Source organism: Aotus nancymaae, unplaced genomic scaffold (assembly GCF_030222135.1).
Source record: "Aotus nancymaae isolate 86718 unplaced genomic scaffold, 86718_ANA_hifiasm-v0.15.2.pri h1tg000029l, whole genome shotgun sequence".
NCBI lineage: Eukaryota > Metazoa > Chordata > Mammalia > Primates > Aotidae > Aotus > Aotus nancymaae.
In genome coordinates, this window is record NW_026988442.1 from 1,517,076 (window position 1) to 1,544,363 (window position 27,288).

The 27,288-nt window shown below is 38.8% G+C and overlaps 1 protein-coding gene across 1 annotated transcript in view; it reads right to left on the reverse strand.

Moving 5' to 3' along the window:
• Window positions 1–27,288, reverse strand: part of SLX4IP (SLX4 interacting protein) — a 205,828-nt gene that overhangs the window by 23,989 nt on the left and 154,551 nt on the right. Inside the window, exons 5-6 of the mRNA XM_012455439.3 lie at window positions 5,867–5,944; window positions 2,778–2,866 (exon numbers count right to left, since the gene is read on the reverse strand). Of these exons, the coding sequence (XP_012310862.3) occupies window positions 2,778–2,866; window positions 5,867–5,944 (167 nt within the window). The remainder of the gene's footprint in view (window positions 1–2,777; window positions 2,867–5,866; window positions 5,945–27,288) is intronic.

Genomic DNA, 27,288 nt, shown 5'->3' on the forward strand with positions numbered 1-27,288 from the left:
CAGGGGATCTCCCTGCACCAAAATCCCTGAGTGGACAAGAGAAATGCTGAAAGTGACAGCAGGGACAGACCTCCCTGGCGCTGCGGTGCTTAGGGGCAGTGTGGCTGCACTGCTGTATAAAGGAGGGGGATTACTCCCTTTGTACTGCCTGATCTGGAACAGCAGTTCTTTTGTGCAACCACCTTTAAGAACTGGGGAGCTAAGTGCAGCTGGCTTCCTTGTCTACAGGTTCAAAGAATCCCTTGACAGAGTAGTTTTGAATAGACGATCCCAGATTTCCTAACAAATTGTCACTTAGACACTGAGAATCCAAAAAAGAAAAAAAAAAAAAAGATGAAGGAAAGGGAGTGGGTGCTCCTCAAGGCTACAGCACAAGTAAGGCACCCAGGCTGTTGCTCAAGTACTAGTTCACTCCCCTGTCACTTCCGTGGCTACAGAAGAGTGAATTAATAGTTACAGAGAAACAACTGAAGTTTATTGCCAAAGAAATCTCTCCAATATAGCTACTGCCAGCACCAATTTTCCCAGCCTTGCCCAGTCATGTGTTCTTGAGAATTGCTACCAAGAGAAAATGAAATGGATCCTGACCTTTCGTGAATATTCATATAAAGTGATAAAAGAATTCAAAGCTTGACGGAAGTCCAGGGAATACTCACAGGAGCCTGACATCACTGGCTTTGGGCATTTGAAGTATAGAACAAGTGATGAGAACGCCTTCTCTCAGGCAGAAGGCAGTTCTGGAAGGGAAGAACTGTTTATTGATCCTTAAATAGCTGAGACAGGCAGACTCTGCAGAGGTCAAATATCAATGAGAATTAAACTACAAGACACTTCTGGTGGAAGGATGGTGTAGTTGGCTTGATGGGCCATTTGTGGGAGAGGGACCTTTACTTGACCTGGGTCTTGCATTGTTTCTAGTAACAACAGGCCTGAGGAAGTGGTGGGCTGGAGGCTTGTGAGGAGGGGAGGTACAGAGGTGAGCAGGCTAGGCAGGGGGTACGCAGAACTTGAGCCCAGAGATGAAGCTGTTGAGTAGTGCCAGGCTTTAGCTGACATATGTGGCTGGGAAAGTGCATATGTGAAGAGACAGAGGTGGAGTAAATGAGCAACTGAAGAGACAGAAACTGATGACAACTAAAGACAATCACTCAAAACAAGGAACGAGCCTCATTATGGAAATGGCATTTTCCTCCTAAGTTAACATGCTTAACTCTGGTCATGTTATCGCTGGTTATCAGAAATTTTAAAGATAAAGAAACTGAACTCGCTCATGTAAAAGGCTCAGATTGGTGACCTTTTCAAAATGAAAATTCTCAATGTTTAGGAAGCCCTCCAGATTATAGGATTTATATGACAGCCGCTACAGAAAACTTACATCTGTATAAATACCAAGGCCCCTAAGGGGGATAATATTTCATTTGTATTGAGATGTTTTAATCCCTCCTTAATAATTTAAGATATTAAGTATTAATATTACATATCAGATACAAGATCTAATTTCTCCCGTATTTCATTTGAAAGTAATAATACTTTCTGGTACAGTTAATTGTTGTTTTCTTAAACCATAGATCAATTTCTTCCTTGTTCTGAATCAGTTAAGCTATATTACATTTTAGATGTATGCCAATGCATGACCACTTTAGTATTCATTAGTTTATGAAGATAACATCCTGGAAATGTTTCAAAAGACAAACCTAACACTTTTCACCAAATTTGCCTCATTCATTTAATGTGTATTCTTAAGAGTCCGACTGATGGAGGAAGAAGAGGAAATATGAGCCACACTGGCTGTTGCGAAGGGTTTCTCTGCACCAAATGCAGTACTTTTCCTGGGTCTCTATTCACCCTGTAGTCTCTGAAACACTCTTCTTATGTATTTATTTAAGATGAGATAAGAAGCTGGTTTCATACGATGTGGGCCAAATTTCAGATTTCATATGGATTAAAAAATAATAAACATCAAGGGTAATCTAATATTCCCATAAATTATTTTAGAAGTATAATAATCATGTCATACTTCATGGCCCGGTTAATGTCTGCTGGATTTTTTTTCTGTTTGTTAAAGATTCAACTCATACGTCCAAAAATATGAAAAAAAGGTCTGTGTAGAATTCAGGCAGACTGGACTCTGATTGCAGCAAACACACACATATGCAACAAGAAAATTCTCAAGTGTACATGTTCACCTTAAAAGACAAAGCAGTAAGCTGCAATTCTGAGTCAGTTTTCTTTATCTATTTGTCTGAAGAGACAAGTCCAATAAAACAGAAACAGGCCCTGTTGGAGCTTAAGACTTAGCATGAGAAAAGGGAGAGAGAGAAGGAGACAGAGACAGAGAGAGAGAAAGAGAGAGAGAGAGAGAGAAAAAAAATGAACCCTATCAGCTATGAAATAATACACTGGGGAAAAGTACTGGTTCTCATGAAAATGTCGGTGATTCACCATGGAATAAAATTTAAAAGCCACTGACCCCAATGAAAGCCTCCAGTGGAAACATGTGGATTTTGCTTCATTTCACTTAAAGACTTTCCTTTATTTCATTTAAACACTATCATAAGCACCATCACAGTTTTTGTGATGTGTTGCTTTCACATTTAAAATTGATATGGAAAAGGTACTGCTGATTAAAATGGTCTTCAGGAAAAGAGGAACAATGCACGAATTAGCCGATGTTACCATGTAAAACAGATAGACCTTCCTGTTCCCTTAAAACATTTTTTTACAGTAACTCAGCATTTGAGCAGACTTGTTTGTTTATAGAATTTTTTCATACTCACCAAATCTTCATTCTGATTTGCCAAAAGATCACGACTGAATGCAAGCTGACTGACACAAACCACAAATCTGTCAGGGAATACATGGAGTTCTGTAAACAATGAAGAAAACCAAGTTAGTAAAGGCATTAGAAAGCTATAAATACAGAAATGGTTGTTCCAAATTTTTTGCTCATTTTAAGTTACTGCAATATGCATATCCATATGAGACACATGTCTCTTCTCTCCTCCCATCCTTTCAGTGTTTGCCATCAATAGGGCAGGGTGAGCACAAAGTTCCAGGGAGAGCTGACGAAGCTGCAAATTGGTCCACCTGAGCCCCAGTACCATTACATCGCAGGAAACCCCCAGGCAGAACCTCTGCAGCCTCACCTCTGTGTCAGTCAGATGTTTTCTGATTAGAACTCCTATTTGGAAAATAGGATCAATGTTTTCAAAATGAGCATGTAAGACTTATACAGGAAGAGGAAGAATATTAGATAAAATCTAAAAATGTGACTCATCAATGTTTTTACCAGTTACTTTACTTATCATCTCCTTGGTCAGCTAGTCTTAGAGAGGTCCCCAACACTCTAAGTGGGCAAACTACTAATCTGAATCAGGCTGGGAAAATAGCAGCTTCTCTTAGGAATTAATGATCCAACTATTTAGAAAATGGTTAAATATACAATAAAGATGATAAAATTACACCATAGTCATAGTAATCTATTATTCCTGCTTCTTAAAACAAAACCACTGACTTCCCATTGGGAAAGACTGAATGAATCACTGAACTGGACTCCTTGGCATTCAATGAAAGGAACAGAAGATGGTAATGACATCTGGATCTTTCCTTCTCTCATCAGTCTGTCCATCCATTTGTTCGCCAGCCTTCAGCTACCCAGGCATAGCTGAAGTGATGCTGGGCTGATGCCAACAGTCTCTGTTCCAGGTGGGAGGGGAGGGGGCTCTTCTTCCTTTTTCATGCTTGGTTGTACTACTTGAATATTTTTATGAGTCACGTCTGATATTTGTGATAGAAATGAAGTCACTTTTCTAACAAAGAAAGCTTCCCTCTTACATGAGACCAATTTTTTTTAAAGATGGATATTATGAATCAGGTGAGTAAAGTCTTTCATGTACATTGCACACAAATGGCAATGACTGAGGTAAAACGTATCTCAATCTGATGCACCGCTTGGAAGCCAAGCAAGAAGGTGTCAATTACATGGACACAGAATTTATACAAGTTAACACCTTACACTACTAGGCTAGCTGAAATGATCCCAAGAGGCCTAAGGAGTTGTTCTTCCAGTAACAGCTCTCTCCTTACCCTGTTCACCACTGCTGTCTCCTTGGCAGTCACCCTCCCTATTCCAAGTTATCCTATTCAGAACAGCAGGTTAACAGTTATTAAAAAAAGAGCTCTACTCATCCTGCTCAAAAACCTACCATGACTCCTCAGTGCCCAACATTCAAAGTCCTCCATGATTAAAGATTAACCTATTGTTCTGGTCTTACTCCCAACTAGTCCTCCTCATGAGGAAAGCCCCCATTTCAGGTGAGGCCTCGGTGTTTTTAAACTTTGACCCCTTGTGGGTATGATATCTGGCTAGGTGACTAGAGATGGACCTTGAAAAGCCAGAAGGACAAAATTGGCAAAGCAATTAATATTTATTCATTAGTTCCTGACAAATCTTATTGAGATAAGTGGTACATAGCCTGTTTATCATTTTATGGGAGGGAAAATTGAACCACAGAATTCATTATTTGTCCACCCTCCCCCTGAAAAATCATAATATTCAATTACAACAGTTCATTAGTGGATCAGAACTGGAATTCAAAATTATCAGTTCTATCAAAAACTTCCTCTGTGTTTGCATTTCTTCCTCTGAAAGGTAACAGTGTTAGAACAGCAGATTTTAAACATTTTGGTGCCAAGTAGTAACAGAAAGCAACTTCTCCACCGTTTTGCTCTGTTTAGGTCATTATTGAGAGTTGTATTATTTTAATATTTAAATAAAGATTCAGGCAATGACAGTCCTTACTATAAAGGGTACAGATACAAGGTTAGCTGACTTATTTTACTAGAGAGTTGAACAAAGTGGAAGACCTTGTTAAGAAAGCAATATATTTGAGGCTGGGCGTGTTGGCTCATTGCTGTAATTCCAGCACTTTGGGAGGCCAAGGAGGGAGTACAGCTTGACCCCAGGAGTTTGAGAACAGCTTCAACATAGTGAGACCCCTTCTCTACCAAAAATTAAAAATAAAAAAAAAATTAGCCAGGCATGGTGGCACACACCTGTGGTCCCAGCTACTTAGGAGGCTGAGGTGGGAGGATCATTTGAGCCTGGTGGGTTGCGGCTTCAGTAAGGCATGATTGCACCATTGCACTCTAGCCTGGGTGACAGAGTGAGACCTTGTCTCAAAAACAAAACAACAGCAAAAAAGAGAGTAATATATTTGAGTAGAGTTTAGAGCTAAGAAAATGGAGATAATCATGACGATTCCACAGCAAGCCTCTGTACAGTTAATTTTTTAAAGTCTGTTTCATATCTTATATGCATACTGAAATCGTCCATGGAAGGTAATCTAAATTTCCTTCCCAGTGCTCAGATCAACCTGGAGAATGATCATTAGCTTCTGACTGTATTGTTCCTGGCTGGACAAGTTTGAAATCATGTCTTTAGTGGACATCTAGACTTGGGGAAGTGACAGGGGAAAGTGGCCTCATCACACACTTAGGGAAAGCTCTGAAAGCTGTGGGCTGGGAAAGCGCTTTCTTGTGTACACACCTGCTCCATATGCCAGGGCCTTGGTGTGCACAGACAATGCTGAAGTGATTCATAGTTCAACTGTGTTGAGTCACTCAAAGAAAAGTGCTGAGATGCAGCAGGAAAGGGAAGCATGATGTGGCCCAGCTCACTGTTCTCAGACAGGCAGTAAACACAGTACAAGCTGGGAGGAAAGGAATGACAAACTTTTGGACACACACAATGACATGAAGGAAATGAAGCAAATGGGACTTTCATTCCTTAATTTTCATCCCTTCTCTATCTAGGGCAAGCAGATTGTGTGAAATGTCTTGACAACCCAAGAAATCAGCTTCTTACCAGCATTCTGTGAGCTCCTGATGCAGCGAAGGCGTATCCCTCTCTTGAGGAAATATGCTGTGATTTGAAAGCCATAACCTGTAAAGTGAAAGGGAATATCACTAAGTCACAAATTTGTTTGCCACTAAATCTCTGGGGGTCAGCCCAGTGCCTGCCATATAAGATGCACTCAATAATTATTTAGCAAATGAACCTGGATGTGGTGGCTCACACCTGTAATCCCAACACTTTGGGAGGCTAAGGTGGGTGGATCACTTGAGGTCAGGAGTTCGAGACCAGCCTGGCCAACATGCTGAAACCCTATCTCTGTTAAAAATAAAATTAAAAAAAAAACTGGCCGGGTGCAGTGGCTCACGCTTGTAATCCCAGCACTTTGGGAGGCCGAGGCGGGTGGATCACAAGGTCAGGAGATCAAGACCAGCCTGACAAACATGGTGAAACCCCGTCTCTACTAAAAATACAAAAATTTAGCCAGGCATGGTGGTGCATGCCTGTAATCCCAGCTACTGGAGAGGCTGAGGCAGGAGAATCACTTGAAGCTGGGAGGCGGAGGATGTGGTGAGCCAAGATTGCGCCATTGCACTCCAGCCTGGACAACAAGAGCGAAACTCTATCTCAAAAAAAAAAAAAAAAAAAAGCTATCTAGGTGAAGTGGCAGCCACCTGTAATTGCAACTACTCAGGAGGCTGAGGCAGAAGAATCATTTGAACCTGGGAGGCGGAGGTTGCAGTGAGCTAAGATCATAGCCAATGTACTACAGCCTGGGTGATGGAGTGAGACTCTGTCTCAAAAAATAATAATAATGATAATTATTATTATTTAGCAAATGAAATAATAAAGGAATTAACAGAGGGCTTCTCTTGAGAGGCAAGGGTGAATATTATTACTATCTTGCCTCTTCCAGGAGGCCTGACTGTAACACCTGGCATACTCCCTAGTCCCTGAAGTGGCTCAGTTACTTCATCTGTAAAATGAAATAAATGAGGAAGTGTAATGTGCCTGAAAATTAGGACTTTCAGATGGGATGGTAATTCAGTTGGAGCTTGTGAATAGATCATAGCCACCTTCTGATACTCACTGTTTATTAGCTCATAAAAAGAAGCAGTTCATACCTATTTGAACATGGGTGTATTTTGCCTGTAAATAAATTAATTCAAGTATGTCAAAATCTTTACATAGAATGAGATAAAAAGAAATATGACATGAGTAAAAAAATAATTTAACCAACTCACTAGAGTGGCCTAAGTGAAAGAGAGCATTAAGTGCTGACAAGACTATAAGACAATTGGAATTCTCATACACTGCTGGCAGGAGTACAAATTGGTATAGACACTTTGAAAAAAATGCTTGGATATCTAAAGCTGAACTTAAGCATGAACATACAGTGTTCACAATAGCACTCTTCACAACAGTCTAAACCTGGAACCAATGCAAATATCCATCAACAGTAAATTTTTTTTTAATAGGGATAGAGTCACACATTGAAATACTATATTGCCTCTAAAAATGAATGAGCTACAGTTACAAGTAATAACAGAAATACATCTCATAAACAAAATGTTGCATGAAAGAAGCTTGATCCAGAAGAGAAAATGCCATCTATGAAAATGGAGACATTATCATTCATCTTACAGGGTGGCGACAAATTTTCAGATGATTCACATAAAGTGCCAGCTTAATTCCTTCCTCCCTCCCTTTCTCCTCTCTTCTGTCTTCCCTCCAGATGTAAAACCACTTTGTTGATGACTTTCTTGAAAAGATCAAGTAAAACTGTTCCTGGTTATCATAGTCAGCAGTCAAGTTATTTGGTAGAAGAAGCAGAAGTAAAAGGCCCACCAGAGAGAGGTGAGGGTCCCCCTGTCAAAGTGGAGCATCCAAGGTTGCAAGAAGTAATCTCTAGAACCATTAGATTCTCCAAAGTCCATGACTATGATTGTTCTGAAATAACTTATATCAATAATACAATTAAAGAAGTTTCTACTTTCATATTCAGTATCCTTCCGACACTCCTGTAGAAGGACCCAGGACATCAGTGACCGCAGACTTGATGCTGTCTAAGCAAGCGATGACTCTAACAGAACAATTGCTTTAGTCATGCGGATTGTGTAATAACAGTGACATCTATGAAAGGATAATCTCCGGATTTACTGAGATAAAATATATTTTTTCCTAACACACTTGAAAATAGATCACATTTCAGTCATGTAGCTTTCTTTTGCTTAAAATGTCAAACAAAATATACACACCACTGACATTACTCTGAGTGCTTTTAAAAAAAAATGTCATTTCTTAGGTCACTATGAGAATGGAAGTCATTTCTACATCTGTTTATTTGTCCTACTGCTGAGGGAAGAAGTGGAGTCCTTAACAATTTGGGACTCACAAACATATAGTAAAAATTAAAAGTCTTTTTCAAGTAATAATTTATAATGTGAGTCTTTCAAAGAATTGAGCAAAAAAAAATTATTTATATATATATATATATATATATATATATATATATATATATATATATATATATATAAAATCTAAGTTATTCTACCTTTGCTGATCTACAGCTCTAAGTGACTACGATTCAGAAGCCATGCTCAAAATTTGAAAAATCTTCTTTCTATACAAAATCTCTAGCAATAAAATGTTATTCTCAGGAAGGGGCTAAATCTGAAGTTGACCATGAAAGCTACAGTTTTGAGTCCAGGAAGCCTGGTATCTTAAGATACCACTTGAGTGATAACTAAATCCTATTTGGACTACTGAATAATCAACTCTCAATATGACATCTTCCCCTATAGAAAAAGAAGGCAGTATAAGGCAGATTCCAAGTGATCTGCCACTGAAATTCGTAGGAGAAATCAGTTTATTGAAACCTTGCCCCCTACACCTCCCACCCCCAGGACAGAATTAGGTTAAAAGGAATCATTCCTAAATGGCATCATCTTGTTATTAGTGGTTTCAATGGAAAACCTGCCCAAATGGTGCCTACAAGAGAAATAGCAAGTTTACATGTAAAAAAAGATTTGCACCTGCTTAGTCCAAATTCCACTGGTCATATGAAACTTTATTGTTTAAAGAGAAACTTAAGGAGAGATTAAACCCAAAAGGTATTGTGTCAGTTCTTATGGCAATCTAAATTTGATAGGCAGAGAAAATTATTGCTGCTTGAAACATACTGAACTGAAATGTTTAGGAAGATGTATTTCATTTATTCATACATAACAGGCAATGATAAAGACTACATTCTTATCTTTGCTCTTTACGAAACTGACTTCACAGAGTTCAGTAGGCCACTGAGATTTTGTACTTACCCAGAGCTAAAGCAAAGCTCCACTACTCTCTAAAGCTAAACAGCAATTTGGCAAATAATCCAAGAGGCCTTTTGCTTTTCCTACTTGGGGCACCAGCTCCCAGCTTGCTAACATTGGTGTTTTAAATGCAGAAAACCTGAGTCAGCAGAGCAAATGGAAATCCTAAAGTGATAATCTTTTTATTTGAAAACTACCAGATGATGGTATTAAGATTATGAGGCACTTGCAAATCACATTTCAGTATGTCTGTTTTCTTGCTGGCAACTGTGGTCCTCCTAAATCTGAGAAGACTGTCTTTAGACATAGGAAGAGACTTGGGTTAGCGGGAGAAAAAGCTTTGTAATAGAAACATCTTACCATCAGGCGTTTTCAGGTATGTGCATTTCCAGAAACAATTTATATTTTTCAATTGTTTAATGTAACACAATCATCTAGTATCAGCAAGATACTTCTCCCCTGGCCTCCAAGCAGCCCAAAAAATCTCCAGTTCCTGTGCCACCATTTACACTCTGTATGTTGTAAAATGCTGTTGAACTTCTCCCTATCCTTCTGTAAACAACCTCTAAAGCAGCGATGAAGCCCCAAATGAATACTTGTTACCACACTAACTTTCTTCAGGCTTACCTAACTTGTTCATCAAAAACTATTAAGTCTCTTTAAAAAAAATGGGGAGGTGGTTGGTAATACTTATTAGAGAAAGAAAGGACAAACCAGAGTCCTGCTACTATTTTATTTCATATTCTGTCTAAAATAAGCTGCTCCAAAATGGCCCTACTAGAAATTTGCAGCTTCATAAACAGAAAGGCAAAAATTATGACAAAAAAACTCAAATATGAGTTGAACAAATTCCATCCTGGCTTAGCAAGGCAGTAGATTAGTTTCAAGTAGTACAGTGCTCCAATGAGTAATGGTTTTAAGGGAGTGGTCATTTATTTGGGTTGTTACAGTTCAGTCCCAAGACACTGAGAGCAAATATTCAATGAGAGATTTTACTGTAAAACTATCCAGTCTCACTTGTTTTCCAGGGGATTCATAGCCAAGGCAAGTTGAGCTTCCCCACAGCTGCCAAGGGGAGTCTGTGGTCCGGTGTGTAACAGTGGGAAGCCCTCTCCCACAGCCAGTACAAGACTATTCATGGAGGAGCCTGGGAAAATGCCTCTCTGTGGCCTGCTGAGCCATCAGGACCACCGGGGCAGGTGAACTCCGCTTCATTGTGGACCCCACCCACCACCTGTGTGGCTCTCTTCCATCAAAGCCTTCTCCTAAACTACAAGGGAGGCTCAGGGAGACCTACAACGCTCTCCGTACTTCTCCCCCTGAGATGACTCCTTCATTATCATCATCACTCACACAATCTGACACATTTCAAACATTCAGAAAAGTAGAAAAATAGTGTCATGAATGTCCCAAAACCCACCATCTAGATTCAATAATAGTTAAGATTTTGCTGTATTTCATATACACATTTTCTAAACTCTTTCAAAGTAGACATCATGAAACCTTACTCCTAAACGTGTGAGCATAGCTCTCGAACAATATGGAAATTTTGCTTCATCACCATGACACTATTATTACAACTGAGTATGACATGATTGATCAAATAACCAGTCTATATTCAAATTTTTCCATTGTCCCAAAATGTGTATCACTGATCTGATTTTCCCTTGAATCAGATCCAACCAAAGACATGGATTTTAAGAGATATATTTGCTTACATCTCCTTTAATCTAAAATAATCTCCTGTTACCTCTTAAAAAAAGAACTCTGAACTTTTAAAGAGATCAGGTTAGCTGTGTTACAGAACAACCCCTTTCTAGATTCGAATTTTTTTTTTTTTTTTTAGACAGAGTCTTGCTCTGTTGCCTAGGCTGGAGTGCAGTGGCACAATCACGACTCACTGCAGCCTCAACCTCACGGGCTCAGGTGATTCTCTCACTTCAACCTCTTGAGTAGCTGGGATCACAGGTGCATGCTACCATACCTGTCTAAGTTTTAAAATTATTTTTAGAGACAGGGTTCCCGTACATTGCCAAAGTTAGTCTGGAACTCCTGGGCTCAAGGGATCCTGCCACCTGGGCCTCCCAATTACAGGTGTGAGCCACTGCACCCAGCTGAGCTTGTGTGTGTGTGTGTGTGTATTTAGGCAACCTAAGTTGCCTAAACACAAAATTTTAACCTGTATGTTCTTTCAAAATGCCAGTCATTTATTAATTTTGACTTCTTCTTTAACTGCTGTAGGAAATTGCGGGTTCAAACTAAAGCTATAATGACAATTCAAAGACTGGCATACAGATGACTTGAAAATTTGGTCCTAATGATAACTTCAAATAAATCAAATTATGAATTTATAGATGTTAAAATTTTGGTGAAGATAAACTTACTAACTTAGGTTGGATAGTGGTCTGATATTTGCTTTAAGAAAGGGAACTTTGCCACAATCAGATTACTATGTGCTAACCCGGAAGCAGCTCTGCATTGCACGCTAGTTCAGACATGTGACTGTTTCCAGTCTGAAGTCATGAGTCAGTTCTCAAGCTTGGTAGTGATTTAATAAGAGGATAGGAAGAAAGAGGCTGATACCTACTGAGTATTGACAGTGGGTATTAGGCTAGACTAGGAACATATAACATATGTAAAAGATGAAGAATATGTGTGTTCAAGCTATTTCATTAAGGAAAAACGAAGCTGTAATTCATGACATCCCAAACTGTGTCTATTCAGAAAGTTACACCTTGTCCTTATCAAAAGGCTAAGGGTAGAAAGGATAGGGAAATCATGAGTTTGGTGTTGTCACTTTAAACATGAAGAGAGATTAAGTATGAGATGGGGCCTCTGAAAAAGCCTTGATGGGTCCTTTGGAAACATGTTATAGGTCCAAGTGTGACCTTCGCTATTGCTGGTGATGGGCGGGGCTGGAGAAAGGGACTGTTCTATGGGAATTGAAAATCAAGTTTAGGAATATATATACAGGATCCTAGTCTAAGACCACAACTGGGAAACAATTTGGGTGGGTAAGTGGAATATTTGCTCCTAGGCTAAAAATTTCACTTATTACCCAAGACATTTAGAGACTCCAAAAAGGTTCCCTTGAGATAACATTTCATGTCCCTAAATAAGGACAGTACTAGATTCTGAGTCACAATAAAGCTATGTCTATTTGATGCCAAAACAAATGGGGCATGAAATGTTTCATAAAAAAAAAACTGTGAGTAAAATAAATATTTATAAAATAATTCTTTACAGTCAAATTTATTTAGAAAAAAACACACATTTTCTACCTGTCACCCTTTTGACTTTTTAGGTAATGCCACAGGATACATGTGCTACAAATTTCATTTTCTATGGGCTCCATCAGAGACTGTTAACATTTAATAAGAAAGATTTTCAGAGTAGACAAAAAATAGAAAAAAAAAATTGAGAAATTATCACTTCAGATTTCTTCCCATATTGCTTTCTGATTTATTTATTTATTTTAAAAATGTCCTTAACATTAAATATGAAAACCACGTTTGGATAACATGCAAGCATATATGAAATGATATTCAAAACTATGGTTCCCACAATCATAACTCTGCCAGGCCATGCATAACGATAAGAATAATATAATACTGTGTACTTATAAAACTCAAAGTTCTCTTTAAAATCCTTCACTCATCTTTAAATAACTATACATAAAAGAAACAGATTTTTAATAAGCCTTCTAAATGAGGTAGCTGTTGTTTGAACTATTAACTGTTCAAGCAGGCCCTTCTGCAATAGATTTCAGATTTCCTGTGTCTATGGAGGAACACCAGATGAAGCATATCCTCTGTGGCCTCCCTGTCTTGCAGGGGGTCCACTGAGACTCTGAAATTCTATGATCACGTGCAATGAGAAAAAGAGTTTAAGAACCACTGGACTATTCTAACAGGATCACGGACCCACAGGACAAGAAACAACCTTTGGAAGTCCCCTAGTTCATTTCCTGTTTGTTAGCTAGGACCACACTAAAACCATCTCTTAAAAACACCACCAAAATGCCGAGTGAGAAGATGCCATACCAACAAATGTGCCACTTAATCTGTCCTTTATTTGAATTGAGGTTGCAAACTTAATGCCTAAGGGGTAAGACAGGTAACAGGAAAAGGGCTGGGTTCTGACTGGAAAAAAGAGAGAGTGAGCTCAGGGCTTGTTTAAAGGGGACAGCAGTGATTTTTAAGGCCAGCTATCAGCTGCTATTGGAAACTAGGGCACAGGGGTACCAGAAAAGCTAGAAATCCAAGTGTTTATGTGAAATCTCTTCAAATTTTAACTTTGCACTAAATTCAAACTTTTAAAATATATTGTGAGGTCCAAATAATAAGTCTCTGAGAGCCAATGGAGCTTTGTGTTGTCAGTTTGCAATCTCTAACCTAAATTCCTCACACTTCAGTTGAATTTCTTTTTTGTGTGTCTTCGGCAGAGCTAAAGGAAAGCTGGCCACTACCAAATGCTTGAAGACAGGTATTCAGTTTCAGTTTAGTCATTTATTCTAAGCTAAATAAACCCAGGTCCTTAACCTCACTAAACAGGGCATGTTTTCCCTACGATGAAATCATCTTTCTGCCTCTGAAGTCTGACATTAAAGATACTCAGTTAAGGGTTTGACTCAATATGGGGGAAAATGAAAAGATTACACAATTTTAGAAATCATTAATTGTATAAATGTGTGGTATCTGCATTAAAAAATTACAAGGCTTTGTTAATTAATTAAGAAAAGAACATATACCATGTTCTCAACTCACCATCACAAAGATGTGACTTGTTTCCATATTTATTTAACAAATATGCATCATGTGCCTATTATGTACCAGACAATTCCAGTCAAAAATCACAATGAAAAAATTTTTTATGTGTGTAAGGGGAGGAGGCAGTTTGGAAGTTGCCAAAAATAATGCGAAATTTAATCTAGAAGAATAGACAAGAATAGTTTTAAAAATTCAAAGTAAAAAAATGTTTTTTCTAATTAAAAGTAACATAGGGTCAATGTGTTTTTAAAAATCTAGACAAAAAAAGATGTAAAGAGAAATGAATCTTCAACACTCTGACCACCCAGAGACAGTCTGCCACTTTGACTTTTGATACCTTCTAGGTCTTTTCTCAAAATATTTAATCACATATACTCTTATTTCTTCCTACAAAAACAGAATCATATGATAAATGTTGTTTTATAACCTGATTTTAAAAACCTCAGTGCTATGAACATGGACTTCATGCATGATACCAGTTAGAAATCCATTTTTAACATTTCCCAAATGAATAATGAATTAAATACTCAACAGAAGGTCCCCACTGATCCCTGGTTGCCAGTTCTTTCATGTACAGACCTCTCTTTCTGACTCACTCTATTCCATTGGCTTATCAGTCAGTTAACACCATGTTAATTACCTAAGCTTTATTTATAATAAATCTTAATCTAATAGGGCAATTTCCTCTCCTGACTTCCAACATTATTTTTTTTCTTCATCAGGAGTACTTGAAGTTATTCTTGGCCTTTTACCCTTTTATTAGCTTGTCCAGTTGCATGAAAAGCCCTTTTGGGGTTGGATTAGAAAGCCCTTGAATTTATAAATCAATTTGGAGAAAATCAACATCTTTATGATAATGAGACTTTCCATATATTTGACATTGTAAATCTCCTAATCATTTTTAAAAACTTATTTAATATCTTCCAATAAAGTTTTTTAGGGTTGCCATTGTAAATGCTATCTCCTAAAAACTATATTTTTAAACTGTCTGCTGTTGTAATTGACTTCTATATGCTGTCAGCTGAAAAGGTTATTAAATCTTTTCCCCATCTTTACTGGGGTATAATTGACAGATAAAAGTTGTATACATTTAAGGTGTATGACATGATGATTCGATATATGTATCCATTGTGAAATGATTACCACAATCAGACTAATTAACACAACTATCACCTCATATAGTTATCCCTCTTTTTCTTGCAATGAGAACATTCAAAGATCTCTCTTACCAAATTTCAAGTATACAATGATTATTAACTATAGTCACCACAGGGTACATTAGATTTCCCAGAACTTATTCACCTTATAACTGATAGTTTGCATCTGACCATCTCCCCTTCCTTCCCTCATCACCCGCTTCCCCTAGCCAGACCCTATCCCCACCCCTGCCTCTGGCAACCATCATTCTCCTCTCTGCTTTTATGAATTAGGCTTTTTAAGATTCTACATACAAGTGAGATCACATAGTATTTGTCTTTCTATGTCTGGCTTACTTCACGTAGCATAATGTACTCCAGGTTCATCAGTGTTGACACAAATGGTAGGATTTCCTTCCTTTTATTATGGCTGAAAAATGTTCTCCATTTTATACATATAGCACGTTTTTAAAGATGCTAATTTCATTTCCTTTGTATATATACCCAGAAGTGAGACTACTGCTGGATCATATGGAGTTCTGCTTTTACTTTCCTGAAGAATCTCCATACTGTTTTCCATAATGGCTGTACTAATTTACACTCCCATCAAAAGTATACAAGGGTTCCCTTTTCTCCACACCTTCACCAATACTTGTTACCTCTTTTTATAATGGCCATTCTAACAGGAGTGAGATGGTATCTCACTGTGGTCATAATTTGCATTTCCTGATGATTAATAACACGAACCTTTTCATATACCTATTGACAACTGTATGCCTTCTTTAGGAAAATATCTATTCAGGTCCTGCTCCCATTTTTAACTGGGGTTTTGAATTTAGTCATTTTCTTAATTTAGTTGTTTTCTTTTCTTTTTTTTTTTTTTTTGCTATTGAGTTGTATAAGTTCCTTATATATTTTGGATATTGATCCCTTATCAGCTATATGGCTTGCAAATATTTATTCTATTCTACAGGTCCCTTTTTTATTTTTTTTGAGAGAGAGTCTTGCTCTGCCACCCAGGCTGGAGTGCTGTGACGCGATCTTGGCTCACTGCAACCTCTGCCTCCCGGTTTCAAGCGATTCTCCTGCTTCAGCCTCCCAAGAACCAGGAATTACAGGCGCCTGCCACCACATCTGGGTAATTTTTGTATATTTATTAGAGACGGGCTTTCACCACATTGGAAAAGCGGGTTTTGAACTCCTGACCTGAGGTGATCCGCCTGCCTTGGCCTCCCAAAGAGCTGGGATTATAGGCGTTAGCCACCACGCCAGGCCTAGGTTACCTTTTCATTTTGTTGATTGTTTCCTTTGCTGCACAGAAGTTTTTAGTTTGACTTCCTTTTGTTACCCCCTGTCTTTTGGGGTCATATATAAAAATATCATCGTCAGGACCAATGTTAAAAAGTTATTTCCCAATGCTTTCTACTAGAAGTTTCATGGTTTCAGGTCTCACATTTAAGACTTTAATACATTTTAATTTTTGTGTAATATAAAGATCCAGATTCATTCTTTGGCATATGGATATACAGTTTACCAGAACCATTTACTGAAAGACTATTCTTTCCCCATTTTGCATTTTTGGTGCTCTTGTAAAAGAATAGTTGATCATATATGCATGAGTTTATTTCTGGGCTCTCTATTTTGTTGTTGGTCTAGGCATCCATTTTCATGCCAGTGTTATTCAGTTTTGATTGCTATAGCTTTGTTTTAATTTTAATAATTTTTATGTAAACTTATTTTAGACTTTTCTACATATACAATCGTATCATGTACCAAAAAAGACTTTTCTTAATCTCCAATTTTTTTGCCTGTATTTTTTTTCCTGTTTTTTCTTTGGGCTGGAACTCCTCCAGAAGAATTTTGAATATTGCTGCTAGTAGGCATCTTTTGGTTCTCCTCATTATAAAGTTAACACTGTTAATGTTTCACTTACCACTGAGAACATTTGCTGTAGACTTTTTGTAGACATAATCCTAATTTTCTAAGAATTTTTATTAGAGCTGGGCACAGTGGTTCATGCCGGTAATCCCAGCACTTTGGGAGGCCAAGGTGGGCAAATTATGAGGTCAGGAGTTTGAGACCAGCCTGACCAACATTGTAAAACCCCGTCTCTACCACAAAAAAATACAAAAATTAGCTGGGCATGGTGGTGTGCACCTATAATTCCAGCTACTCAGGAAGCTGAGGTAGGAGAATCTCTTGAACCCAGGAGGCAGTGGTTTCAGGTTGCAGGAGATACTACAACTGCAACTGCACTCTAGCCTGGGCAACGGAGCGAGACCGTCTCAAAAAAATAACAATAATAATTTTTATTATAAATTTAAGTGGTTGCTTTTTTTGTACCTCGCATAATTGTCATATGCACTGTTCTTTATTAATGTTGTAAATATTACTAATTGACTTTTCAATGCTGAGCCAACTTCGTACAATATTGTGATTTTGTTTTCTACATTGCCCAATTTGGCTTGCTAGTATTTGGTTTAGGATTTCTGCATTTCTGCTTTTATGTTTGAATGAGATTGACTTTTAATTTTCTTCTCTTTTATTGTCTTGTTTTTTCTTTTCTTTTCTTTCCTGGTCCTGGTTTTTAGTGTCCAGTTAACTAACTTCATAAAACGAGTTGGAGATGTTAATATTTATTCAAGTACATAAAATTGGAATTATCTAGTTCTTAAATTTTGGGGAAAACTAACCTGGTAAAATATTTAGACCTGGTGCTTTCTTTTTTAAGCAGTGGTTTAAATTATTTAATAGAGTCTATTCAGCTTTTATATTTATTCTTAGCTCAGATTAACAATTTGTATTTTTCTATGAATTTTTCCATTTCACCTAAGTTTTCAAATTTATTAGCATGAAGTTGTTCTTAATAGTCTTTTATTATTATTTTAATTTCCACGGAATCTAATTATGTCTTTTTTTCATTACTAATACTTCTATTCCTAATATTTCTCTTCATCTTTTCTTCCCCCTTTATCATAAAGTATGGCATACCTATCATTAACAAGCTGTTAAGCCAAAATAAGCAAGAAACCATTAGTCTGGGGTTGTTTCGGTATCAGGAACCCTAACATAAATAAACAAACCAAAACTTAACTTAGAGGCATTCCTTGTGACTGATTAATTTTTTTTTTTTTTGAGATGGAGTCTCACTCTTTTGCCAGGTTGGAGTGCCATGGCACGATCTCAACGATCTCACTGCAACCTCCGCCTACTGGGTTAAGGAATTCTCGTCTCAGCCTCCCAAGCTGGGATTACAGGTGCGCGCCAACAGGCCCGGTTATTTTTTGTATTTTTAGTAGAGACAGGGTTTCACCATGTTGGCCAGAATGGTCTTGATCTCTTGACCACATGATCCACCCACCCTCAGCCTCCCAAAGTGCTGGAATTACAGGAGCCATTGCGCCCAGCTATGACTGACTAATTTTGAATGGAGCTTCAGCCAACCACAGATAACCAACAAGAAATTCGTTACATTAACTAGGAACTTCCTATTGAACCATATCCAAATAAGGCAAATGCCTAGCTACAGCCAATCAAGTAATTTCTTTACCTTACCTCCACTTTCAGCCTATGAAAGCCCACTGCCCATACTGCTGGAACAGAGCCCTCAGAATCTCTTGCTGTTTCGAGTGTTGCCTGATTCATGAATTGTTATTTGCTCAAATACACTGCTATATTTATTTTGTCTGAAGTTTTTCTTTTAACAAAGTCAAGTGGAAGAAGGCAAGGATCATCAGTAGCCATAGCACTAATGAGAGACATATTCAAGGGACACTTTAGAGATAAAAATCAGAGACTGGCTTGATTGTCAATGAAATGTGTTCAGAGAAGAGTAATGACAATGACAATTTTTTTAAACTTTGTTGACTAGATGAGTGGTAGCTTCCTAGGGAATAGAGAGTTATGGTAAGTAGATTTGGTAAGATAATAAACCAAGCTTTAGAGATGAGAATCAGTGAGATTTCTGGGTGAAGCTGCCTGCAAAGCCAATAGAAATAAGGTGTGCAGTGGCCAGGCTCAGTGGCTCATGCCTGTAATCCCAGCATTTTGGAAGGCCAGGAGGGGTGGATCACCTGACGTTAGGAGTTCGAGACCAGCCTGACCAATATGGTAAAACCCTGTCTCTATTAAAAATACAAAAAGTAGCCGGGTGTGGTGGCATGCAACTGTAGTCCCAGCTACTCAGGAGGAAGGCTGAGGTAGAACTGCTTAAACCTGGGAGGCGGAGGTTGCAGTGAGCTGAGACTGTGCTACTGCACTCCAGCCTGGGCGACAGAGCAAGATGAAAGAAAGAAAGAAAAGAAAGAAAAGAGAAAGAAAGAAAAGAAAGAAAAGAAGGAAGGGAGGAAGGGAGGGAGGAAGGCAGGGAGGGAGGGAGGGAGGGAGGGAGGGAGGAAGGAAGGAAGGAAGGAAGGAAGGAAGGTAGGTAGGTAGGTAGGTGTGGTGGAAAGGTCATGGCTGCAGATCTACTGAAGCAACTCTGGCCAAAAGGAAGAAAAGTCCATGGCAGGGCACGTAAAGTAAGAGATCAAAGGGCAAGGACAGAACCATTGCTCAAGAGTCAGCAGAGAAAGAGGAGACCACATGGAGTAGTTAGACCAGAAGGACAGCTACCATAGTGAAGTCTTGGAAAAGACAGTTGAAAAATCAAATGTCAGGGAGCATTAGTGACAGCAGAAATAAAACAAAATACTCAGCTGGCAGTTGAGAGGTGATTGGTAGCATTTCGGAGGTAGCTGCAGGGTGGAAAAACAAATGAAAGTATGAAAGAGGATACAAAAACGCAAACATCTGTTTTGGGAACTTTACAAAGATTCGACGCAGAAAACAACACAGGAGCTTCAGGGGAAAACATTAAACTAAAGAAAGATCATTGTGTATTTCTTCTTCCATGTCACATTCCTGTTTTTGTTTCCCAGTTCCATGCTTGCTTGCTTGCTTTCTGCTTTCTCTTTTTATGTAGTCTGTTTTCTATTCTACATTTTCTTTTCAGCATTTGTCTGTAACAAACATTCCTCTTAATTTTGCCATAGTCATTTGGAATTTCTATCCCATTTTACAAGCTGCTAGGTCTTTTACTCATTTTTGATGCATTCACTCAAGTCATGGATGAAAACACTAAATATTCCTAAGCCTTATCATCTCTTTTACTTCTTCCAGTTATTAAGTAAGCCACTATCAAGCTCAAATAAGCATCTATCTACTAGCCTAGGGTCTTTCCAATTCCCTATCATGAGTCCACCGCCCATATCTAAATCACTTGGGGAATATGAATCTCCATGGCTAAGGTGTTTTCCAACCATACAGATTCCTGGATCCCTAGGCCCAGAGAACCTGGAGTGAGAGCCAGAGAATGACATTCTTTTTAAAGAGCTCCAGGGAATTCTGATGCACAGGCAGGTCTGGAAGTTACTGCTCTAAATCTTATTTTGTTGATATACTGGTATGTTACAATGAAATTAGTAGTGAGAGTCTTATTAGAGTAATGGTATTGCTTTGCAGAGTTCTTAGAAGACAAAAACAAAATATAAGTTCTGTCAGTGAATATAAGAGAAATCACCTAGTTCTTTAAACACAAACAAACAGGCCTTTAGCTGGAATCTATAGCAACGGTGAAGAGGCATGGGGAGAGAGCTAGTTTCTAAGGTACTCAAGGCCTAAACTACTAAGGCAATTTATGAGAAGCCAATGCATATTAGCTCAATTATTATTACTCCTCGGAAAAATTTAAATGAACAGATCTCATGCCTTCTTTGTTTTCTTTTCTCTCTTTTTGTTTTAACTATCTGCTGATTTGCGTTTTCATAGGGAAAAATCCCCCACCATGTATGTGCTTTTTATTTTTATCTTCTATTATATAAGTCCTTAAGAGTTCATGTAAGATGTATATTGGGCTGATGTACAAGCCTCATGATGATAGGCACGCAATAACTTATAATCTTAATTAACGTGTTGAATCAGATCTCACATAGACTCAGATTAAAAAAGGAACTATGTATGCTAACACTCAGGTTTTATTCTGAAACATTACCTTGATATTTTTATCTTAATTGCCTAAATTAGGCAAAGTTTCAGAAAACTATGTAAAGGAGTCTTTTAAATTTTATTTTGCTTAAACAGCATTTACTAGTAATATAAATACCTAATGAACAAATCTAAAATACTGATTAATTTTTAAAATCATTTAAAAAGCTCCATTTTCATTTTATATACATTGTTAGCATGAAATTAGAAAGGATACAACCAGAACTCATATGCCGCCAAGATGACATGCAACAGAAAACACACCACTCCTACTACAAAGTATTCTCAAACAGGGACCCCAACCTCCTGAGGCCTGTGGCACTAACCACCAATCTACAGAAAATACAAGAGGCTGAAGGTTAATGCCACCATCCAGAGGCAGCCAGCCAAATCCAAACGCGGGAAATTTCAGAGGACATTTGACTCGCTTTCTTCAATAAATAGATAGAAAAAAAAAAATGGGAACGGGGATTCTTACAGGTTAAAGGAGATGTTCTATGATAAAGAGAATCAACCAAGTGCAACAAATGTGTAGACCAACCTTGTTCGGACCCTGAACTGAACAATTCAACTATAAAAGAACTGAGGAGACATTCAGATACATCTGAAGATGGACTAGATATTTGATGACATTAATTTTTTTGTTTTTAATGGCGCTTTTGACATCTGGAATTTACTTAAAATAGTTGGGGGAGGAAGGAATAGATGAGCATATAAATAACATTGGCTATATGCTGTTTAAAACTGAGATGCTGGCAACAGATAAGTGGGGGTTCATCATATGATTCTATATTTGTATGTATTTGAAATTCCTGATGTTTTAAAAAATGAAAGTAAATATTCTTTTAAAGAAGATTTATTTGTAAAAAAGAAACACCTTAATGAAAATATTCGAGGCCTATAAAGATGATACGTTTTCTCTTCTACATATTTATATTACTGTAGACCCTCTTCTAAAGTCTCAGAACATAAATCATTATTAAAGCTTGCTTCTATAGGTAATTTCCTAACCCTGAAAATAACACTTTATAAGAAATGCAAAAGTATCTTTTACTATGTTGTGAACTATAACTATAATCTTTAGAATAATTTTTCTAAGTAGATAACAATTTAAAGGAAAGCTAAACAAAAGTGATCTAATAGGTGATTGTAAAGCTCTTATCTTCCTTAAGCTTAAATTATCATACCATTGTAAAATAAGAATAATTTCACCTTGAGATTTTTAAACTAGTGGCCCAAGTTGAAAATACAGATTTATAGATATATAGTTATAGATACAGATATGCACATTTTGCACACTCAAGCCACATTACCAATCTATTAAGCATGGAATAGAAAGTGCACCATTCTATGAAAATATCACCTTGTAGTAAAAAGGGTTCATCTCTAAAAGCTGAATTGGGGAAATCTGAAAGACTGAGATAAAGGAAACCTTCCTGCTAAAAACATAGAATGAAGGTTAAAAAAGAAACGGTTTAAATATATAGCCCAAACAAAATGGAAATATCAAGGAAACACCAGGAACAGAGGGAATTTAAAATCACAGTAGGAAATCAACGGGCTGACACTCTAATGGCCTATGGTGAAGGGTCAGATCAGGTGTCTGGGAAGGTCTAAAGGTGCATCCTGCCTGTATCCTGCCACCTCTCCAAGATCCTTGTCCCCCCATTCACTGCCAGGAGTACATACAGCTCTGGCATTCCATGAAAACCTCACTTTCCTTTTATTTATACATTTTTCCTTTTGTTGTACATTGAGAATTTACCATTCCCTGGGGCCTCACAAAAGCCCGTAACATTTTATTATGTCACATTTCCCAGCTTCCTGGAGATCCACCCAATAGAACCACTTTTCATTACTGTCCTTCTACTGTTACCACCTTCCAAATGCAAATATTTTCAAGGCATTACTCAGCTCTCAGTCACCCCACTTAAGCTGAAGATGTTCCTAGTCACAGGGACTTTGATGGTTGCAGTGGTGTGATCATAGCTCACTGCAGCCTCCAACTTCTGGGCACAAGTGATCCTCCTGCCTCAGCCTCCCGAGTAGCTAGGACTCCAGGGGCACACCACCACACCCAGCTAATTAAAATAAATTTTTTTGTAAAGAGAGTATCACTGCCTTGGCCAGGCTGGTCTTGAATTTCTGCTCTCAAGTGATCCTCCTGTCTTGGCCTCACAAAGTGTTAGGATTACAGGTGTGAGCCACCGTACCTGATCTCTCCCTTTGCTTTTACTAGAAAGTCTGCACGGTGTGAGACTTTTCCACTTGGCATTTGCAAATACTTGACACTTCACAGTGCTTTGGTGTCTCTGAAAAAGGATCCTGGAGAAAGCTCTGAGTTGCAAAGCAATATCCACACAAGCAAGGGTGGGAATACACTGCATCTTGTTCAAACTCAGGCACGTTTTGTCCTTCTCTTTACTTCCTGGACTTCTGCATTTCACTGGTTTGCTAAGTCTGTCTTCATCTTTTCTCAGTGGCAGATGTTTCTCACCAGTTCTCACCTCTAAGGTTCTGCATGAAGCCAAATATCACTACTTTTCAGGGTTTTCCCAAAACCAGCCCTGCCCACACCTCCTGCCAACAGCTTCCCAACCTTCCATCTTGCCCCAGGGTCTCCCCAGGCTGCTGCTGCTCTCTACCACCAGCACCCACTTCTGGACACGCTTCTACTCTGCTTATTTGCATCATTCAACTCCCCCCCACCCCCCAATGCATTGTGGCAAGTTTCACTGTTTCTCAGCTCTCTCCTCGAAACAACTTTTCTAGAAAAACACTTTTTAGGGCACAGAGAAAAAGAAAAGATTCCTTAGAAATGGCACTAAGGCCAACGTTGTTAAATAAGTTTGGGCTGCACACCTTTGTCTGGAATTATATGTCAATCATTTCTTTTAAATATCACATTCACGGTGAGCTGTTACTGAGTTAGCAGTTTGGCAGCAAACTGGAGTATGTTTGCTATATATATGTATGTCTATATATGTGAGGCATTCCGCTAAGAAGGGTTTTACTCTTTCTTGAAAATGATTTCAGTAGAGGAGTTCTAGGAGCCAGTATGAATAGGAAATGGTTATGCTTTTGTCATTTGGTCAAAAACCAGATGCCCCTCAAATCGTAATAAATCAGAACCATCCAATTTATGCCACTTGCACACCTACCACATACAAGTACTATGTGAGGCCCCAGGGATGCCAAGAAAAATGCTCTGCTTCTTAGGGACTCAACTGAGGTCAGAGAGAGAGACAGAGGAGTTAAAGGTAGGATGGTTACATGTAAATGCTACTACAACAAATGTATGCATAGGCAACTGCAATGTTAAGAGAAAAAAAAGTAAAGCTAACTAAACAAAGGAGAGTAACAAACCAAATTGGGAGGAGGGAGATCCCCAAGGATGGGAAACATCCAAAGAGAGGATTGAAGCATCAGGAGCATGCTGCTGAGACTGAGGAGCAGAGGGTACTGTGTTCATATCTGTGCAAAAACACAGGAACCCTGGTAGGGTGGACTGAGGCCTAGAGTTCAGAATGCACAGAATAATAGAGAGAGATGGGGGACAAGCCTGGAAGGGTGAGCAAAGGAGGTTAGATTTTAACCTGGCCTCAACTTTAGAACTTGAGAGAAAGGATTCTGAATGAGAATTAAAGACCCATGAGTGCCCTCAGTCATACCTTGCAAATACTGGTAACTCATTGAAGTTTTTCTGCCTATGAAGACCTTGACTATGATGAAGATCACATTTCTCTTCACTGATTTGGTTAAAATGGAACAATGAGGGCCAAGAAATTTGTGAAAGATTTCATTTAATCTAAATCTCTGGAAAAGACCACTGGCAAAATCAATGATACTTTATAATTCATTAAAATTCAGATATTTATAACAATTTAAAATTATGTTTGCACTGGCTAGGTTAAAACAGATTCTTGATCCTAAATAGTAAATGCCAGCTTTGACCCTGCTGAGAAAATAGTTCCATTAAAAGAATAGAAGACATTTTCAAATTTACTACAATGCTACAGTGATCAAGACAGTGCAGTATTGGCAAAAGGAAACACATGTAGTAACAGAATTGAGGCCAGGCGCAGTGGCTCACACCTGTAATCCCAGCACTTTGAGAGGTCAAGGTGGGCAGATCACTTGAGGTCAGGAATTCGAGATCAGTCTGGCCAACATGGTGAAATCCCATCTCCACTAAAAATACAAAAATTAGCTAGGCATGGTGGTAGATGCCTGTAATCCCAGCTACGCAGGAGGCTGAGGTGGGAGAATCACTTGAACCTGGGAGGTGGAGGTTGCAGTGAGCCAAGATCACATCACTGCACTCCAGCCTGGGTGACAGAGCAAGACTCTGTTTCAAGAAAGAAAAAGAAACAAAATTGAGATTCCAGAAACAAACACTCACATTTACTGTCAACTGATTTTCAACAAAGGTGCCAAGAAAATTAAATGAGGATATAAGTCTTTTCAACAAATGGTACTGGGACAACTGGATAGCCACATGCAAAAGAATGAAGTTGGGCCCCTAATTCATACCATATATGAAATCAACTCAAAAATGGATCAAAGACCTGAATGTAAGAGCTAAAACTATAAAACTCCTTAAAAAATAGATGTATAGAGGAGGCAGATCCAAGATGGCCAAATAGGAACAGCTCTGGAGTACAGTTCCCAGGGAGAACAACACAGAGGGTTAGTGATAACTGCATTTCTGAACGAGTTTTTACTGCCCACAGACTAGGAGATTCCCAGGCTGAAAAGTGCCACCAGTTTCCAGCATGGCTGTTTCACCTAGCACAGCGGGTCTCTGCATGAAAACTCACACAAATCGCAGTGGCCATTTCAACTGGTTTCTGGAATGTCTGGGAGACAGAGCCGCCTATTCAATTGAAAAAAAAGGGGCTGAAACAGTGAGCCAGGTGATCTGGCTTTGTGGGTGTGGGTTCCACCCCCACAAAGACCAGCAATCTGCAACGCTCTGGATTGAGAATTTCACAGCAAGTGCAGCTGGACCCAGGACTGTCCAGATCTGTGGGAGGAAGGGCGTCCAACTCTAACGAGGCAGTCCACCATTACTGAGGCAGTCCACCATTACCGAGGCAGTCCGTCATTACCGAGGCAATCTGCCATTACAGAAGCAGTCCACCACTACCGAGGCAGTCTGCCATTACTGAGGCAGACTGTCATTACCGAGACAGTTCTAACTATACCTATATAAACAAAACTGCAAGGAAGTTCACACAGCAGCTGGCTAGAGCCTATGGCAGCTCACAGACTGTGACTAGGCTACCTCCTTGCTGGGCAGGGCATCTCTGAAAAAAGGCAGCAGCATGTCAGGAACTTATAAATAAAGCCCCACCTTTCCAGGACAGATTACCTGGGGGAAAAAGGCAGTTATGAGTTCCACTGCAGCAGACTTAAACGTACCTGCCCAGCAGCTCCGAACGAAACAATGGAGCTCACAGCTTAGCACTTGAGCTCCTATAAGGGTCAGACTGTCTCCTCAAGCAGCTTCCTGACCCCAATATATCCAAAGAGACACCTCATAAAGGATAGCTCAAGCTGACATCTGGCAGGTATCCTTCTGGGACGAAGATAATAGAAGAAGAAACTGGCAGAAACCCTTACTCTTCTGCAGTTGCCATGGGTGATCCCCAGGCAAGCAGGGTCTGGAGTGGACCTCCAGCAGTCCTACAGCAGAGGGGCCTGACTGTTAGAAGGAAAACTAAAAAACAAAGAAATAACTTCATCATCAACAAAAAGGATGTCCACTCAGAGACCCCATCTGAAAGTCACCAACTACAAAGACCACAGGTACATAAATCCACAAAGATGGGAAGAAACCACTGCAAAAAGGATGAAAACACACAAAATCAGAATGCCTCTCCTCCTCCAAGGGATCACAACTCCTCACCAGCAAGAAAACAAAGCTGGATGGGGAATTAGTCTGATGAATTGACAGAAACAGGCTTTAGAATAATAACAAACTTCTCTGAGCTAAAAGAACATGTTCTAACCCAATGCAAAGAAACTAAGAACCTTGAGAAAAGGTTTGATGAAATGCTAATGAGAATAAACAGCTTAGAAAAGAATATAAATGACCTGATGGAGCTGAAAAACACAACACGAGAACTTCGTGAAGCATATACAAGTTTCAATAGCTGAATTGACCAAGCAGAAGGAAGGATATCAGA